At 53.2% G+C, this 17413-nt stretch overlaps 1 protein-coding gene across 1 annotated transcript in view; it reads right to left on the reverse strand.

Annotated features, from left to right (window-relative positions):
- Window positions 1–274: 274 nt before the first annotated feature.
- PAPPA2 (pappalysin 2) overlaps window positions 275–17413 on the reverse strand; it is a 94630-nt gene continuing 77491 nt past the window's right edge. The window contains exons 22-24 of the mRNA XM_075424102.1: window positions 17021–17092; window positions 2342–2440; window positions 275–349 (exon numbers count right to left, since the gene is read on the reverse strand). Of these exons, the coding sequence (XP_075280217.1) occupies window positions 275–349; window positions 2342–2440; window positions 17021–17092 (246 nt within the window). The remainder of the gene's footprint in view (window positions 350–2341; window positions 2441–17020; window positions 17093–17413) is intronic.

Genomic DNA, 17413 nt, shown 5'->3' on the forward strand with positions numbered 1-17413 from the left:
CCTGACTGAGCCCCTTGAGTGTGCACCGGCCCACCGCCGTGTCCCGGTTGGGTTCGGGAGGGAGCAGCAATGGGGAGCGGACCCCCCACGTAGTTGCCCTCACGCCGGCTGCTCGGTGGCCTCGACCCGTCCCCTCCGTGCGCAGCCACTGTCCCCCTGCCTGGTTCCTCCTCACGCCTCCTGCCCCCTCACTCCCGCCGCTCCCCAGCGGCCCCCGTCGCGGCCCCTTCGCTCCTCCGGCGCTCGCCTGACCCAGAGGACCTTCGTGGTGATGCTACTGGTTCTCCTCGGCCGCCGGGTCCCGGCACGTGCACTCGTCCTGGTCGCAGTCAGCAGCAAATGGGATCACCTGGGGGGACCGAGGGGAGAGGTAAGCCCAGACCCAGCCCCTGCTTTGAGCTCTCTGGACCACCACCACCATCCCTATGTCCCTGCAAGCCCTCCGCACCCCAGCACAGACAGACAGACGCATCGGGCTGTGCCCTGATGCTGCTGGCGTGGTGGAGACAGCCAGGCTCCGCACTCGCTGAGGACCGGGCTCTGATACAAGCTGTCCCTGGCTGAGTTTTATTCTTGGCGTTTTCCTTTTAGTTAACATTTGTTCGAAATTTTGCAGCCGAGGGTCAGCTTGAGTCTTGAACCCCAAATGTCAAACCCTGGGGAGAAGTCTCCCTTGGTGGGTGTGAATCATTTCGACTAGGGCTGGCAGTGGTGAGGCACCTCTAGATTTCAGTTTTATCCTGGCCCCAGTTAGAAAGCCTCCCTTGTCCTTGTCTGAGCCCACGGACCTGTCCTTCAGGCTACTCCTGGCTCTTGGAGGCTTAGCAAAGCATGAAGGTAGCCTCATCTTCTGCACCTCTGGGAGGAACTCGACCAAGCTCCCAGCTGCCAAGGCTGTCTGCCCCGATGTCGGAGCCAGGGGAGATGCACACAGTTCTTGTGCGTTACGGATTAAGAAAACCCAGACAGGTTGGAGGCTGTGTGAGCAGGAATGGCCTTCAGCGGGGCAGGCAGTGGGTCTGTCTATGGCCACCCACAAGCTGCGCTGCTTTGGGACATCCCGTGCAGGTGGCTCATTGCACATTGCTTTCTCTACAGCAACTGCACGTGGCCGAGCAAGCTTCTGTCACCTTAGCTGGTGGCAGCAGGGCAAAGCGGGAGGGCACCAGCAGAGCATCTGGCTCCTGGTTGACAGTTGCCCACTCATGGGCCATGGCAGCTGAGAAAACAGTTTCCTCCAGAGGTTTTATATACACCAGGCTCAGAGCCAGGAGTTTTTCTTACTGTGGAAGCATGTTTGATTTTTCACAGCCTTGGCCACTGAGAAGCTGGAGTGTTTTTTTGGTGTTTAAACCCCATACTTCTGCATTTGCCTTAACAGAGACGTGCTGGAAGCTTGTGCCGCAGGAGATCTGGGACCCGTGGAGGATGTGAGCTGGGGCTGGGTCTCCTGGGATCTGTGGGACTGAATCCCCCCACCTTCCACTGCAAACTCCTTTATTATGGCCAGAGATCCAGATGTTTCAGACCTCCTGAGAGCCATGCCTTGCTCTGAGATGTCATGATATCACTGTGGATGTTTCACTCATCACTTGGGTGTAAAGCCTTTTCTCTCCTATCTCAACTGGATCTTCCCAGGATTTTATTTTTCCTTTTCTCTGTGTGTGCATGCGTGATGAAAGGAAAAATGATTCAAGCTCCACAACAAAGACGAGAAGATCCAAATTCACATATTTTTGCAGTGAGAAGTTATCTCATGCCCTGTGATTTGTTTTCCTGTTGGATATGCTCAGGAAGGATGGGCTGTAAGTGCTGGATAACAAGTTAGGTGGGAGGGGAGGTTGTGATGGGAGACGCAGAACGGTCTCTGCAACCCCATCACCCAGTTGCTCCCTCTACCCTGTTTCCCTCTTTCCCTCCTCACGAGAATTGGGAGGGAAAGACAGTCCATAGCAGACACTGACGGACCGTACTGAAGATCCCCCGAGATTGCTCGATTATATGACAAGGTGACTTCTGATTCACCACAGCTAGCACTACCTCCTATGGAAGTCATGTTTTTGGGACTCGTTTCCCAAAATGAGAGGGAATCCCGTGAAGATCAGTGGGAGCTGGGCTGAGCTTTCAGTCCCTCTGGCCCGAGTCCAAACCCTGCTGTTAATCAGTGGGATGATGCCTATCAGCTTCAGCTGGCTTTGGTTTAAAATCATGGGTTTGTTCTCCGTTCGTGGGAGAATTGCATTGCGGTCTCGTTTCCACGGTCAGCAAAGCCAAGGAGCATGGCTAGCAGTCACCACTTAATTCTAAATCCTGGCCAGCGCCGCAGCAGATGCTCGCTTACCTTCCTGGAGGACAGTGTGGAGGAGCAGCAGTCACCCCCGTCGTACTGGCAGTACGCCCGGTTGTTGATGGTGTCGCACCAGCCGTCTGCTTGGAAGGGCTAGGTAGAGAAACGAGTCTTTGATGAAAGGGTTGTTCAGAAGCATAAGGTTGCCCCCAAAAAGCAGAGCCCCCGTGCGCCTCTGACATCGGCCAAGGCCCAGTTCCACCATACACAACTCCCTGTTCAAAGCCAAAGGGCACCAGAAGACTGGTATGCTGGGTGGTGTGTAACAGAGTAGTGGGGGCTCGGAGGGCAGCAGCTGTAGCTCGAGGATCAGGGAGTTGTGTCAGGAAAAGAGAAAACAAATCCACATCTCCAGAGAGGGCCTCAACCTGAATGTCACAAGTCTCCATCCCCATCCCCCTCGGTGCTTCTGCATGGAGCCCAGTGCCACCCAACTAAGAGTCAGCTCACCACCTCATCTGCTCGTCCACCTTCACACTCCACTCTCATGTGTCTCCACTGTAATGCAGCTCCCTGCGTGTTCAAAGCTGGGGCAGGGCTCTGCAAGAAGCTGACCCAACTCTTCTCTCCAACACCCCTCCTCCCAAAGAGCTTGGCTCTGAAGTTGAGCTTGGTGACCTGGCTTGGGCAGCTAAGTGCAGAGAGGCTGTTAGCAGGATCGGTAGATCATCCTGCTAGAGGATCAGTCTCAGGAAGGCAAGCTCTTTGTCTCCCTTGGACTATGAGAAAGGCTCAGCAAGGTCAGGAGTATCCCAGAAATTCTTGCACTCAAGCCAAGCCAAGCATTGGCAAGTGCTGGTTGCAAGGACCGTGCCTTTTCCAGAATGCTCTTGGTCTGGCTCTGACCCCGAGGAACATGTCCCCGAATTCCTCTCGACTCTCCACTGGAGGCTCGAGCCCTGTCCACAGCACATGGCTCCACCAAACCTTGCCAGGTTGGACTACAAAGGGACTTAGATGGTGGCCAGGTGGGACAAACAAAAGGGATCCTGATTAAGCACTAGCTCCCTGCTGGCAAAATTCAGCTCTGTATTGAGCAGGGAAGGCACCAGCTTACTGATAAGAAGAAATACTGGCAATGTGGCCACCTCCTAGCTTCAGTCTTGCCCATCTTCCCGCTCATTTCTCTTCTTCGTGGCTCAAATCCCACCCTCTGTAAGGAACCTGGTTGGGTGGTGGGGGATTTTGTGTTGCCAAAATGATGGTGGCTCCTCTTTGCACGGCACAGCCCAGTCCCTTTGCTGCACCGTTGGGTCTGCCTGGACAACTGGGGATTTGCAGAGCCCAGATTGCCTTGGTGCAGCGCAGATAAATGCTCCATCATTAACAAGCCTTCTTCACGCTCAGCTCTAACGTGGAAAGAGAAAGCTATATCGCAGCCGAATAGCTTTCTGTCCAGAAACGTTAAACGGCATAAGCAGGCATTCAGAAACCCGTTCTGTTGTTGTTTAGTTACATGAGTCATCCGATCGGAGAAGAGACCCAAGCAACCGGGGCTGAGAAGCAGCCAACTGGGGCTGAGAAACAGTGCTGTGGGACCGGTGCAAGCGAACAACGTGCGTGTGAAGCGCTTGCGATGAACTGTCAGGAGCAATCTGCAGCCGAGGTTTATTTCTCACAGATACACTTCAGCACTGCCAAGCAGCAACTGAATGTGCTAACAGAGCAGAGAGGCCATTCATTAACTGAGCGATTAGTAATGAAATGCTTCTCCCGCTCCAGGCTCTGTGATGGTAGCTACTGGCCCAGCAACCGTGGCCGACCTCCAGCAGGACTGGTGTCATCAGAAAGGGCTCTTGGTGGAAACCTGGCCGCCCCTTTGCTCGTGGAAGCAGCTGACCACTTTTCACTAGATCTGGTGGCCCCAAAGGATAACCGGGCTTCAGAAAAAATACCTGGACCCAGCGTTTGGTGGACAGTAGCCCGTAGCACCCCTAAACCGAATGATAGCCAGCTGAAAAATGTCACTGCACCGCGATGGCCCTGCGTCAGCTGCACTGAAGCCAACACACAGGGCTGGTGATAACGCAAATAATTCACATGCCATGCCAAAACCAGGGAACTGGTGTGGCTTTTTGTCATGGTGACTCACGAGGAACTGAAATGGGGTCAATGCAGGCTAATGTCACTTTAGGAAGTAGCAGCAGGGATGATGGCAAACCACAGAGTCTGTCTGTGCTATCAGTACCGCAGTCCCCGGGCCAAATCCAGGCAGCCACAGAGAGATTGCATTTGCCTGGAAGATCTCACAAGAGAAGAAGAAGAAGAAAGAATGTGCCTTCCTACAGGTGGGAAATTGAGGCACAGCTGAGTTAGGTAGCTCACTCAAAAACAAGAAGGGATTTGGCTCCTGTTACTGCTGTCACAAACCACATCCAGAGGAGACCGGGGTGCAGCTTCACCAAGACAACAGGGTTAACGCTCCTCTTCCATTGGAAAGCATCGGTGGGTTTTAAATGATGGTGATCAAAGAAGGTCTCTGAGCCACCAAGCAACTTTGAGCACCGCGAGGGCCAGGGCAGGGATGCTGGGGCTGGCTGCTGCAGGAATGCAGGCAGGGGACCGGCCGGGGCCGCTGGCAGGGGAGAGCTCTTCTGGGTGTGATTTGCTTTTGCAGCCTTCCACGCGGTGGAGTTTTTCCTTGAGCTTTGCTCCATATGTCATGACTCACTGGCAAAACAACACCCGCCGCTTCGGTAGTTTCCATACAATTATGGGGAGGTTTGCCCACACCGGCTGCACAGGTCTGAAACGATTTCCAGATCTTGCGTGCAAGGTAGGGGGAGGACCGAGACAGGGACAGGATGGGGAAGGAGAGGCTCTCAGTTTCTCTCTACACCTATTAGGGCTAATTGCCCCCTCCTCTCGACCCGCTGGAGCCCGTACCCCACCCTAAACAAATACAGGCTCCTATGGCAACACTTGTTGGGGAAACTTAACAACTCATGCTCCAAATTACATTGGAAAAACATATGAGGGGAAAATAAAAAATGACTAATTGGACTCAAGGCTCAAGAGAGGCAGGCGCAGGTTCGGGGACTGCTGCCCCTGCTCCTCGCCCAGCGCTTGGAGAACACAGCAAATCCCGTTGCTTCGCCTTGTCAAGGACTTCTAGCTGGTTTCATCTTTGCAAGCAGAAAGAGCCAAGTCACGTGCTGGTGGGTCACCCTTGAGGCCACAGGAGCCCTCATACTTGCGTCGGTCTCATTTTGGTCTTGCAAGAGTCATGGCAAGGGAGGGCTCCCCAGTTCAAGAAAGATGAGGAGCTACTGGAGAGAGTCCAGCGCAGGGCTACGAGGATGAGGAGGGGACTGGAGCATCTCTCCTACGAGGAGAGGCTGAGGGAGCTGGGCTTGTTCAGCCTGAAGAAGAGAAGGCTGAGAGGGTACCTTAGAAATGCCGATAAATATCTGCAGGGTGGAGGTCAGGAGGACGGGGCCAGACTCTTTTCAGTGGTGCCCAGCAACAGGACAAGGGGCAACGGGCACAAACTGAAGCAGAGTAAGTTCCAGCTGAACATGAGGAAGAACTTCTTCCCTCTGAGGGTGACGGAGCCCTCGCCCAGGCTGCCCAGGGAGGTTGTGGAGTCTCCTTCTCTGGAGATATTCAAGCCCCGCCTGGACAAGGTCCTGTGCAGCCTGCTCTGGGTGACCCTGCTTCGGCAGGGGGTTGGACTGGGTGACCCACAGAGGTCCTTTCCAGCCCCTAACATTCTGTGATTCTGTGAAACGGCTTGTATAAACTGGGAAAAAAAGAACACGGTAATTGCTGCAAGCCACGTTAAGTGACAGGGAGCTGCTCGCTAGGCAGCGTGCCACCGAGGCAGCGAGGGAGCCGGGCTGTGTCAGCAAATCTCCCCGCTCGCCCCATCCATCTTCCTTGTTTGTTCAGACAGGAGCTTCAGCGGGGCATGTGTCAGCACGTGGAGGTGCAGCATCTGGCACTGCCGGGCCCGAGCCCTGCGCTGCCGGCATAAAAATAGTAACCGCGAATCAAGTGCTTGGCAGTTTAAAAAGGCTAAAAAAACACAAGCTCTCAAAGCCCAGAATAGAAAAAAGAAAAGAGAAAAAATTAAGTTAAAAAAAAAGAAAAAAAGGAGGGAAGAATCTTGCAGGCAAATGAGGGACGTGAGGAAGGGCTGGTTGGATCCCGCCGTGTCCCGGTCGGAGGTATCTCAGCGGGCTCGTCAGTGCCGCTTCTCTGGAGGCTGGTGCCGTGCAGGGAGCAGTGTCTGCGCACGCTGCATTTCCCCCGTCCCTGCGGAGTCCCCGGGGCCGAGCTGGCTGGCTTCCTCCCCGGGGATGGGGTCGTGCCTGGCCAGGAGCCCCCAGTGCCATCGGGCAGGCGGGCAGGGTCCAGACACCTTTCTTGAAATCCATGTGAAATCTATGGGTAGGTTGATTCACTGCGAGAGAGCGTGAGAGGGTGTGACAGAGCGAAGGAAAGATGGAGCACAAAGAGTACATCACAGATGCCACCGATATCGTACATATTTTGGTGCTGCATCATGGGCCCTTGATGAACATTATTTCCCAGGAATGCCGGTTTTGCTCTGGTTGAGCAGACCCGACGGCCCAGTACCTTGCTTTTGGCAATGACCCACTCCAGATGCTTCGGAGGAAGGTGGAAAAAAAGGAAAAAAAAATTCAGCGTGCACCTGGCCAATTGTGTAACCGAAGAGCTGAAAGGCTCTCCTGCGCTGCTTCCGGGATGAAAAGTGCTTGTGATTTCAATCTGCCCACAGCGAGAGAAAGCTCAGATCCCAGTTTCGGGGGATCAAAGCCAGCCTCAGTAAGCAAAATGTTCCTCTTCAGCCTTCGGGAGACTGCGCAGGTCCTGGGCTTTGTGACCGTGCTGTTCCCCATCCAGGGAGGGTGGGTGGTTTGCTTTCACGCTGCTTGTGAGCCAGCATTGGATTTTGCTGTCCTTGCATCCTTCCCTTTGGGCATCGGTATTCTGGGCATCGACCTTGGACGTTTTTCAGGCAGAGACGACCGTGTGCGACCCTGCAGCTGAGGAGGTGCAGGCGTCTTCATCCTTCTCCGCTGTGGCTTTCAAAGCAGCCCCAGAAGAACAGGGCAGCCATCATTTTGGCAGGGGAGACAGGCAGGGACCAGCCCTGGAAAAGCCACTGCTGCTGTCAGACCCGCACCTCGCGCATCAGCTTCACCGCTGTTAACCTCGGTGTTGCAATGGGTGAGTCATTAGTGATGGAAAGATCGGTTGGAGGAGAAAGGAGGAAGGTGGCACAGCAGTGGAGACAGCGATAGGGCCGGGAGATAAACCTCTGCCAGGGAAACGTCTCCTATCATTGTGCACGTGGTCTCCCATGAGCCACCGCCTTGCCAGGTCTTCAAGAGAAAGCTCCCAAAGGCACCAGCGCATGCTCAGCACCAGAAACGAGAAAGCAGCAGCAGCTGGGGCCAGCTGGAAACCCCAGCCCGTTTGGTGGAAGAGGGATGTCAGCCCAAACCGGGGCTCGCAGAACCACGGGACACAAACCTTGAGCTGCCCCAGGGCTGGAGACCGCTGCGGCTTCGGGGGTCTAAGACATGCAAGAGAAGTCACGTCCCAAGCGCAAGCCCCTGCCCGTGGCAGGGGTGCCTGGGGAAAGGCGGGCACGAAGAGGCTGCAGCAGCCCTTGGCCAGGGGTGGGCAGAGGGCAGCCCATCCCCGCCCGATGCTTCTCCTTCCTTCCCACCTCAGCCGCTAGCCAAGACATTTCAGAAAGCTCTGGGAGGTACCTAGGAGGAGCGGAATAGTACACGAAGCCTTGTTAGAAGTCTGGTTCCCTTAAAGCCGCTACGGATCCACCACCCCATGGCCTTAGCTTGCGTCCCTGGAAATGCCTGCTGCCATCCCTTCAACATTGCTCCAACCCACCGTTTTCCTACAGAAAATTCGGGCTTGGTGTCAGTCCCTTCAGCCGCAGCTGTGGCAGGAGCCAGTTAAAGCGATGCTACAGCGCAGTGGCCCCAGGACACGTCCCTTGCCTTGCACACACACACACATAGAGGCAGAGAGCCCGGCCGTTCTTGGCTCCCCCAGCTTGCCCAGGGAAGTTGACTGGGAATGCAGACTGTGGGAGGAAACGACAATGTTCATTGTTTGGATTAAATATTTTTCTTGGCCCTGGCTCTGTTGCAGTGTGTCTTTTATTTTATTTTATTCTTCCCTCTCCCCCGACACCCCAAGCACATTCACTTTCCCTCTCCTTCCTGAGGTTCTCCAGCACGCAAGGAGGAAATCAGCTCTGAAAAACACAGAGGGGGACAGAGAGGGAGCAGGGCTGGCTCCTGCTCAAAAAGCTTTTTGGGATGCCTCACTGCCCTGAGCCATTCCAAGCAGCGACCAAGCGCTACCTGGCTCATCGCAGGGAGGGAGGAAGAGAGCTCTAGAAATTTGGCACCTGGGACCAAGTGGACTGAAGAAAAGAGAAACAAATTCCTACAAACCCAGCACTTCACTCACCATTTTAATGTCTCCCAGTTTGTGACCCATGAGCTGTTCCCGTGCTCCTTTTGAACCACAGCAGCTGTCCCCTAGAGCCACATGCCTACAGGATGGCTTGCTAGGAGACATTGCAGACCTACCCCATCACCTGAGACGTAGTTAGAAAACAAAGTGGAGAAATAGTGGTTGTTTCTGAGCTTGCTGCTGTCCCCGAGCCACCCATTAGCTCAGCGTGCAGACTGATTTCATCACATCTCGGGTCTTCAAGAACATCTGCTCCAGCTCCAACATCCTTCTCCTCGTGCATCACTAAGGAAACAGAGGCTTGTTGCTTGAGAAAGTACTCCACATATTCGAAGGAATGCTTCAAGGAAGAGGTGACGGCTGGAAGGCGTCATCCTGCTGTCTGATTTCAGCCTATGTGCCACCACTTGTACTGCCATGCCCAAGGCAAGCAACAGCCCAGCTCCCAGCAGCCTTGGTATGCAGCTCTCGGCGTTCTTCAGGGACGAAGGGGGGGGTCCCCTGGACATAGGTTTCCTGCCAAGTTCTGGACCGTGTTTGAATCGGTCTGGATTTGAGTTTGGACAGGATCGGTGTGTGAAAGGGGATGAAGAATGCAGAGGTTAGATTGCTGCTTGGTCTCCAGCCTGAATGCTGCTGTAGATCACCACACAGAGAGAGCAGGTCCTTGGCTTCCTGGTGTCTAAAGCGCTTCTGCATCCTAGGCCAGGATTTGGTTGGGAACCCACTTCTGCAGCAGAAGTGAGTAATGTGGCACCTTGGGCTACTGAACGGGGGTGCATTTCTCCTCCCATGTCCTGCTCTGAGCCTTGCTCCTCAGGGACCCCACGTCTCAGCAGGCAGTGATCTGGAAAGGGCCTTGCACGTTCCACGAGGACAAGAGTGAAGAAAGGGATGGCAGTTCGTGTAGATGAACACCACATCAGAGCAAGTCTTTGCTTCCATAAAAACATCTCTGTCCATGATCTATTCACAGTAGGGTCCTTAGCCTCGTCCTTTTTACACCCTGATATCAGTGCTAACAGGAGAATCACAGAATCACAGAATGTTAGGGTTTAGAAGGGACCTCTGTGGGTCATCCAGTCCCTGCCGAAGCAGGGTCACTCAGAGCAGGCTGCACAGGACCTTGTCCAGGCGGGTCTTGAATATCTCCGGAGAAGGAGACTCCACAACCTCCCTGGGCAGCCTGTTCCAGTGCTTCATCAAGAAAAACAGAAGTAGGAAAGGACAAGCAAAAAGGAGCAGAGGAAGATGCCATGTGTCTTTACTGCTTCTGGCAAGCACACTGGCTCGCAGAGATGGGTGCCCAGTGCTCATCATTCCTAGGGCTGCTGCTGTGCACACGAGAGAAGCCAGGACTTCCCATGCCACGAACACCAGCCTGTGATCCTGTCCTCAGCCTCTCGCCTGCTGCCACGGATTAGATCTCCTGCCAAGCCATTTGTGCAAAATATGTTGCAGGATAGAACGGGTTATGGAAAACAAGCCCTGAAAACCACAAGGGCCTCCTGACCCACTTGTATCTTGTTTCTGCCAAGTTCTTGTTACAGATCTCAAACAGAAAGAAAAACAATGTATGAGGGATGAAGGAGCTGAAGGGGAATGAATATTCGTGTTGGAAGAGCAGTTGGCTGGGCTGCGCCTAGGGATGTTTGTTTATTATCAGAAGCGACTCCTTGATTTTTATTTCAGCGGGTGCTTTCGGTGGCTTTCCAGTCCCTCCGTCTGTGTCACCGGCTGCACGGCTGTGACCGCTGCGAGAGGTGGACAGGGATGGAGGGATGGCACCTGAGCTGGAGAGGGCAGAGAAGCAGCCGTAGTGCTGGCTTGGGGGAGCTGAGGCTGCTTCCACCTCTTCGGGTCTCCACCACCACCGGTGGTCTGCCTGGATGCCGTGGTCCTACCCGTGACAAAAGGCCCCCATCCTTTGGGGCTCTGTGAGCCTGTCCCTGCAGGCAGGAGAGCTGTGCCTGTCCCCTGTCCTTGCACCATGCTGGTGTGTGGTCATTTTATTTCCCTCTGCTTTGTCTCCTAAGAAAATGAGGTTTCTGTAATCACACTCTATGTGTGTGCAGGAAAGAGATTTTCTCACAGTTTGGGAAAAGGATGCCTCAACTGAGATTTTTGGAAGAGGAATAGATTTCTTTGGGCTCATCTCCTGGAAGGCTAGATCCCACGCTAAGCAGCCCGTGCTTCTCATGCCAAGAGCAGCATGAAAACATACCCAGCAGGTATGTAGAGAGCTCCCCATCTCACGTTCCGCCTCCCCAGCACAAAGGGCTTTGCCTTCACCAGTCAGGGGCCATGTCCAACCCAGAAGTGACCACTACCTGCAGTCTGTGCTCCTCGTGCTCCCCCACCACCTGCACTTGCTCCATTAAGCATGGTGGAAGGCATAGCCCTGCCTGGTCCTCTCAGTATCTGTTTGTGGCCCTGATGTCCACCAATTTGTTCAATCTCTTTTTGAACATAAAGCTGCTACTCACCCCTGCAGCCTCCCATGGTTCATTGAGTGGTCCCCAGTTCTGTATCCATCTTACCCAGCACCTCTGTGACTTGGCAAGCCTCCAGCAGTCTTCTGCTCTCCAAACTGAAGAGTCCCACCTGTTTTAGGATTTCCTTGAAGGGCAGCTGTGGCATCTCTTTAATTATTTTGATTGCTTTTTCCAGCGCCGCTGCATCCTCATGAGAAGTGGAGGCCAGCATGCTGGGTACTATCCAAAATTTGAATGTACCAGAATCCAGGGCAACTCATCAAGTCCTGTTTGGTCACTTGGATCACATGGGCTTTAGACTTTGGCTTTGGTGAGAATCCTGAAGGAACAGCAGGCACACGGTCTGCCGCTCGCCTGTTTGCAAGAGCAGCACTCGCATCCCATAGGATCCTCTCTGAATTTTCACACCCAGATGGCAGACGGAGGAGGAGTGCAGGCTGGATAAAGGTGTCATGAAATGCTCCCACAGGGACAAGAGATGAGAGAGTGCTGATGTGAGCATCATGAGAGGTTGGCTAAATTCTGGCCATGCTGCGATACCCAGTTGATCTAGAGAGTCTTCTGGGAGAGCTGGGGTGCCTGTAGTCCTCATTGCCTCAAGCCCTGGGAGAGCAGAAGCTGATCTCTCTCTTTCCCAGTGCGGAGCATCCCACCAGCATCATGTTCCTGCCTGGTTTCCCGTGCTGAGCTTTGCCATGGTACAAAACCAGACCCCCCCCCCAGGTCTGGCAGGAGGGACAGCCAAAGGGGCCCCAGCGCACTGATGGTGAGCAGCAGAGGCAGCTGCTTGCAGCTGGACCCCGGCTGGCTGCAGCGCTTTGCCCAGGGAGCGAGTCGCACCCCGCCTGCCGCAACATTAAAGTACCGCGCGACCCTCATTTTAGATGAGACTTCTCACTGTCCCTATTGCATGTGCCTGCAAAGGGGTTAATCCTGACTGGCAAATGCTGGACATGAGCCACAGACGTGCTGAGCAAGGGTTTTGTGCGTGCTGGTGGGAAGAGCCAAGGATCCACTGGGGTCCTTGGCTACCTGTTGGATGGAGAGACTCAAGAACAACTTGCAACCGCGAACACGCTTCAATCCCTATCTCGTCGTTTCCATTGTAAATACCTCAGGAAAACCACAAAACAGGGAATGGATTAATGTTTTACGACCGTGATAACCTGACCAGCAGCACACGCGAGGGCAGTGAGACCTTGTCCTCATGCAGGGAAGACCTGAGAAATTCCCAGCACCTCACACTCATGACAGATTTCTGGTACGGCCCGTCTTCACGCAGGGCGTGAGGAAGAGACCTCATGCCAAATTCTCTGCATGTTCCCCCAGCACGCAGGCAGGGCTGCTCAGAGCAAAGCGCAGCAAAGCCAACCTCAACCAGAGAAGGCACCGAGTCACATCAGGAAGGAATTGCTTCCCTAGGAGGCAGACCACAGCCATAGTAGCTCTTGCCCAGCTCCAACCACACCACTATGAAAGCCCTGCCTGCCGGTGGTCTGTCCAAAGCATGCTGCCTTAAATCCCTTGCAATTAACCCTTCACTACCGGTGCGCAATGACGAAACAGATCTGGAGGTGGGGACGACATCAGCTGCCCAGAAATGCCTGCCCACACGCACTCTGATTGCTGCCAGAGCCGCCTGCCTTCCTCAGAGTGTGTCTGAGCAGGACAGCGGCGGTTACTCCATCCTGTGAGTAACGCCGGGTAAACATGATGGTGATAAAAACAGATGAACTTTTTCACCTAAACCACAGCCGCACTGTGAACCACAGGAGCCCCTGTGCTGGGAGATGGAGGAGTGCAGAGCCAGTGAGGTGCACACGCTAGGAGATGCTCTATAGCAGCCCCATTCGTGCCTAGACTATTTTGCACCATGGCAGGAATAGTCCAAGAGTGCAACCTGGATCACTGTACATGCTGTCTTCTCCTCTGAAGTCAACAGCCTTGCTTGCTCTTGGGCACAGGTGGTCACCTCAGGATGACTTAGGAGGACCTGCCCTAGAGGCTGCAAACACCTCCCTCCTAGCAGCCGAACACACCATCACGACCACAACTGCCTCCTCGCAAACCACAATGTGGAGGAGGGCTTCCTCTTCTCCGCCTCCACCCCCCTCTCCAGCAAGCCCCAGGCCCCCTCCTCAGTGCTGCCATCTGTTTTTCTATTGATGGCAGGGGATGAGATGTTCCGCTGGCCTTTGAGACGCAAAGCACGCTCGGCGCTAACTCGTATTCCTGACGGGCTCCTGGAAGGGTTTGCATCGCTCCCTCCCTCCCTCACCGAACTACGTGCCTCCCTGCTCCGGCAGTGAGGAACTTGGCAAGGTGCAGCAAAAGACCGAGAGGCAGATGGACGACCAGATTAATGGAAAGAGAAGGGAGGTGGGGAGAGGAGCAAGAGGGATGAGCAGGCAGGCTGATCCGCCGCCAGCGCATGATAAAGATGAGCGAGAATCCTTCTAATGCCATTGCTTCGTGACCTGAACTTTCCAACGTGAGGCAGGGCTCCAGCTGGGGCTGAGAAGGTTGAGTCTTGGCTACAGCTGCTATGCCCCAGCCTGAAGTAACTCCACCAGCAAGAGACCGTATGAGCAGCCAGGTGGCCTGGACTTTTCTTATGTAGGGTTGCTCCCCTCACTGAGGCATCCAGAGGAGAAAGCTTCCTCATGTAACATGCGCTCTGTGGTCAGTGGAGAGACAATGGTATCTCTGAGGGGTGACTCAGACCTTAGGTGGCCTGGACAGTCCACTGGCACAGCATTTCACTGCCCAGTGGAGAGCAGAGGCTGGGGTCCTAAAGCATGTGCCTCCAGTGAGGGATTACTGTGAAATGAGGAGGAACCTGGGACTATGATGTCCCACGGACACGGCAAGCCAAGCTGAACCACATCAGACCCAGAAGGGGCCATGTTCTCCAAGGGCAGAACATTTCTCATGCATGTAAATGGAGGGGAGAACAACAGAAGGAGATGGGGCGAGGCAAGGGACACCATGCAGCAAGGACATCTCTCCCTAACTCTGTCTGATGTCCCCACATCCCACAAGAGATTGTGTCCCAAGTGAAATGGCCTCCAAGAACTGCAGTGCTTTTGGTCACAAGGATGAAGGCAGGAGAGGAACAGGAATGAGGGTGGAAGCAAACACAGGCGAGATGAAAACAACATTCAGAGCATTTTCTGTGGTCAGATGAGGGGACTGGTAACACCTCCTTCTTCCCAGCGCTGAGCAGCAGCTCCCAGAGCAATACTATGAATGACACACTTGGGTAAGAGTTATTCTTTATGGCAAGACAATGACTACTATAAAACACACGTTAAAATAAGAGTTATCTAGGAATACTTGGCTTATCAGCCCAACCTTAATAACTAAAATAAGAGTTATCTAGGAATACTTGGCTTATTGGCCCAACCTTAATAACCTGCAGCATCGTAGAAGAAAACCCATTGAAAAGAATAATCAAAGACTCATACGTGAGAAGTGAGGAGGAAGAGAACAAGGAGGAGTCAGCTGTGAGCTGTTTCAAACTAGAGAGGATCAGGGTGAAAGAAACAACCTGAGGATGAATCTGCATTAGTATTACAGTGAGTGAGTGTGACCTTAAAAATAGGCCTGTGCTGACGAAATTGCTAACAAGGAAGAAGGGACTGTTCCACAGGGGAGGATCAGGATATCTGACAAATAGTGAGATGACCTGAATGCCTAGAGGGAGAAACGGATGACATTCACTAGTATAAAACTGAAGGGCAAGCTCTTGTACTGATGGTAAAACATCTGCTGTTAGCTTGGAGCTCATCAGTTGGAAACAAAGGAGGTAAAGAAAGATCTGGGTGTACTTACTGACCTCAAGATCTCTCTGAGCTGGCAGACTGATGCAACTGCAGAAACAACAGATATAGTCCTGGGTCCTATCAAAAGAGACATTTCCAGCACAAGGAAGCTTTGTGCAGGGCTTTGGTGAGACCTCAGCTGGCAGACTATGTACTGCTTGGTCATTCCTGATGAAAGGTTAATTGAAAGCAGAAAAGGCATAGAAAAGTCGACAATGGTGATGGAGAGCATGGGCTCTCCATCTTCTGGTAGAACACTGCAATTTTTTGGCTTGCCTACCATCCTGTATGTTAAGACTGCTGTCTAGGATTGCTTTCTAAGAACAAATGGGGATGACAAGCATCCAGGAACAGAAAGAGGTTGTGTTGGCAGTGACCGTGTTTGGGTGGCTAATGAGAAGACAGTGACTGTTACCATGAGAGGCTGGATTTCACATAGTTGGTCCCTGTCTCTCTCTTTCACGCAGACAAACTGGCATTTTTCATCACCCTCTATGGAACCTCTTTCTGAAGACACAGACCTAAGGTGAGGCACAGAAACCAGAGAGCAGGAAAGGCTGGGGTGGTTCTGGTGTACCTGAGCCTAGGGGAGCATCCTCACGCCTGTGTCAGCTTTCTCTCACCGGAGCTGCACAGGAAGGGAAGAAGCAGCACCTCATACTCCATCTGTTTATTTTTTGGAAAGACCAACTCCCAGAGAATACAAGGAATGGTTCTCCCTTGCTAGCAGGAGAACCACGGAGATGATCACCACAACCATCTAGACTGCTCTTCCGCATAAGCCCATCCTACCTCAAATATCTTGCCCCAGAGCTGAGCTAAAAGATGTGGTTTAGAAAGACCTGGCGCTCCCAAAATGCTGGAGGATCCATCGCTAAGCTCTGGTACTCAACCATCAAACACCTCTCCAGAACACAGCACCTCATTCCCCTACGCTCACAGCCCATGTGTTGCAGTAGAGATGCACAACACAGCCATCGTGTTTGGAAAATAACTGCTTGCACCTTCTGTTGACCATAAGATTTCCTTCCTGGGGATGAGCCCCCTGCAACATCGCCCCTGCTCGCACACTTCAGTTGACAAAGTGCTCAGCTAGGCAGAATCGGCAAGCAAAAGCTATCATTCGCATTGAAATGAGCACAGAAAAAATATCAGCAAAACCCAAAAGCTATTTTTGGTGTGCAAACTTCATTTACATTTTCCTTTTTGGTAAAAATCCCAAATTTTCAGCATACAACATTCCAAAATACCCCCGCCCCTTTTTTCCTTTTATCCTCAATCAGAATAACAACTAGTGCTTGACAAAGACTGCCTATTTTTAATTTCCTTTAGCGAGCTGACTCCAGGCTGCCTATGATTTTCTCCTGCCTGGTCATTATTCAAAGCGAAACGAGCGGCTAACCGATCTCTGCAAGGAATTCTTTGTCTGCAGATTCTTCAGGGGCGGTTTGTTTTGCATGTATGAGGCTGGAAATCCTCCTTGTTTTGGTTGGACATGTGAGTCACGCAGGGCTTTTCTGGACCCGCGTTACTCTAGAACTGCTGTTCTGGTTAAGGAAATATTCAGGCTTGGAGTTTTTGGGGATACCCCTTGCCAGTGAAATCCTTTTGCTAGAACATTCTTCCCAGGCTGGCCGAGAAGAAGCAGGCAAGGAAGGAAATGGTTTATTCTTGTTCCCCAGCATCGCCCTGGCTGCAGGGCACCGTACCCAAGGATGCTTGCTTTGATCTCCCTGCTCAGCCAGGAAGCCCTGGCCCAGCTCGGAGAAAACACGAAGTCCAAGCCACCCGGCTTTGTGCTGGAGCGAGTCTGCATTGCCAGGAGCTCTCCTGCAAGGAGCAGGCAGCTTATACTAAGGGAAGGGAGGGGGGCTTACCTCGCACGACGGGATGCAGTGAATGGCGGAGGGGTCTGGGTACCACCGCAGCCTGCCTGTGCACACGATGTGCTGAGGGAAGGAGAAAAGAGCTGTTAGGCGAGAGGGAGAGCAACAGCCACAGACCAGGGTACCTCACTTAAGGCAAAGGCTAGACAGACACTTGTGTGTGTGTATATGCACATATATATAGATACACAGCTGGGAGAGAACAGAGGGAGATGACAGGGAACACCAGAGAAATGGGTTTGGCTGGCAGAGCCACCTCACGGTGGCTGACTTGGCCACGAGCTGCTGCTGGGAGGAAGGCTGGAGTCTACCCTCACCTCTCTGCATGATGCTGCGTTCAACAGCTTCTCGCTCATGTGGGATGGGGGGCTCAGAATGTCATCA

This window comes from Opisthocomus hoazin, chromosome 6, assembly GCF_030867145.1.
Source record: "Opisthocomus hoazin isolate bOpiHoa1 chromosome 6, bOpiHoa1.hap1, whole genome shotgun sequence".
NCBI classification, from domain to species: Eukaryota; Metazoa; Chordata; class Aves; order Opisthocomiformes; family Opisthocomidae; genus Opisthocomus; species Opisthocomus hoazin.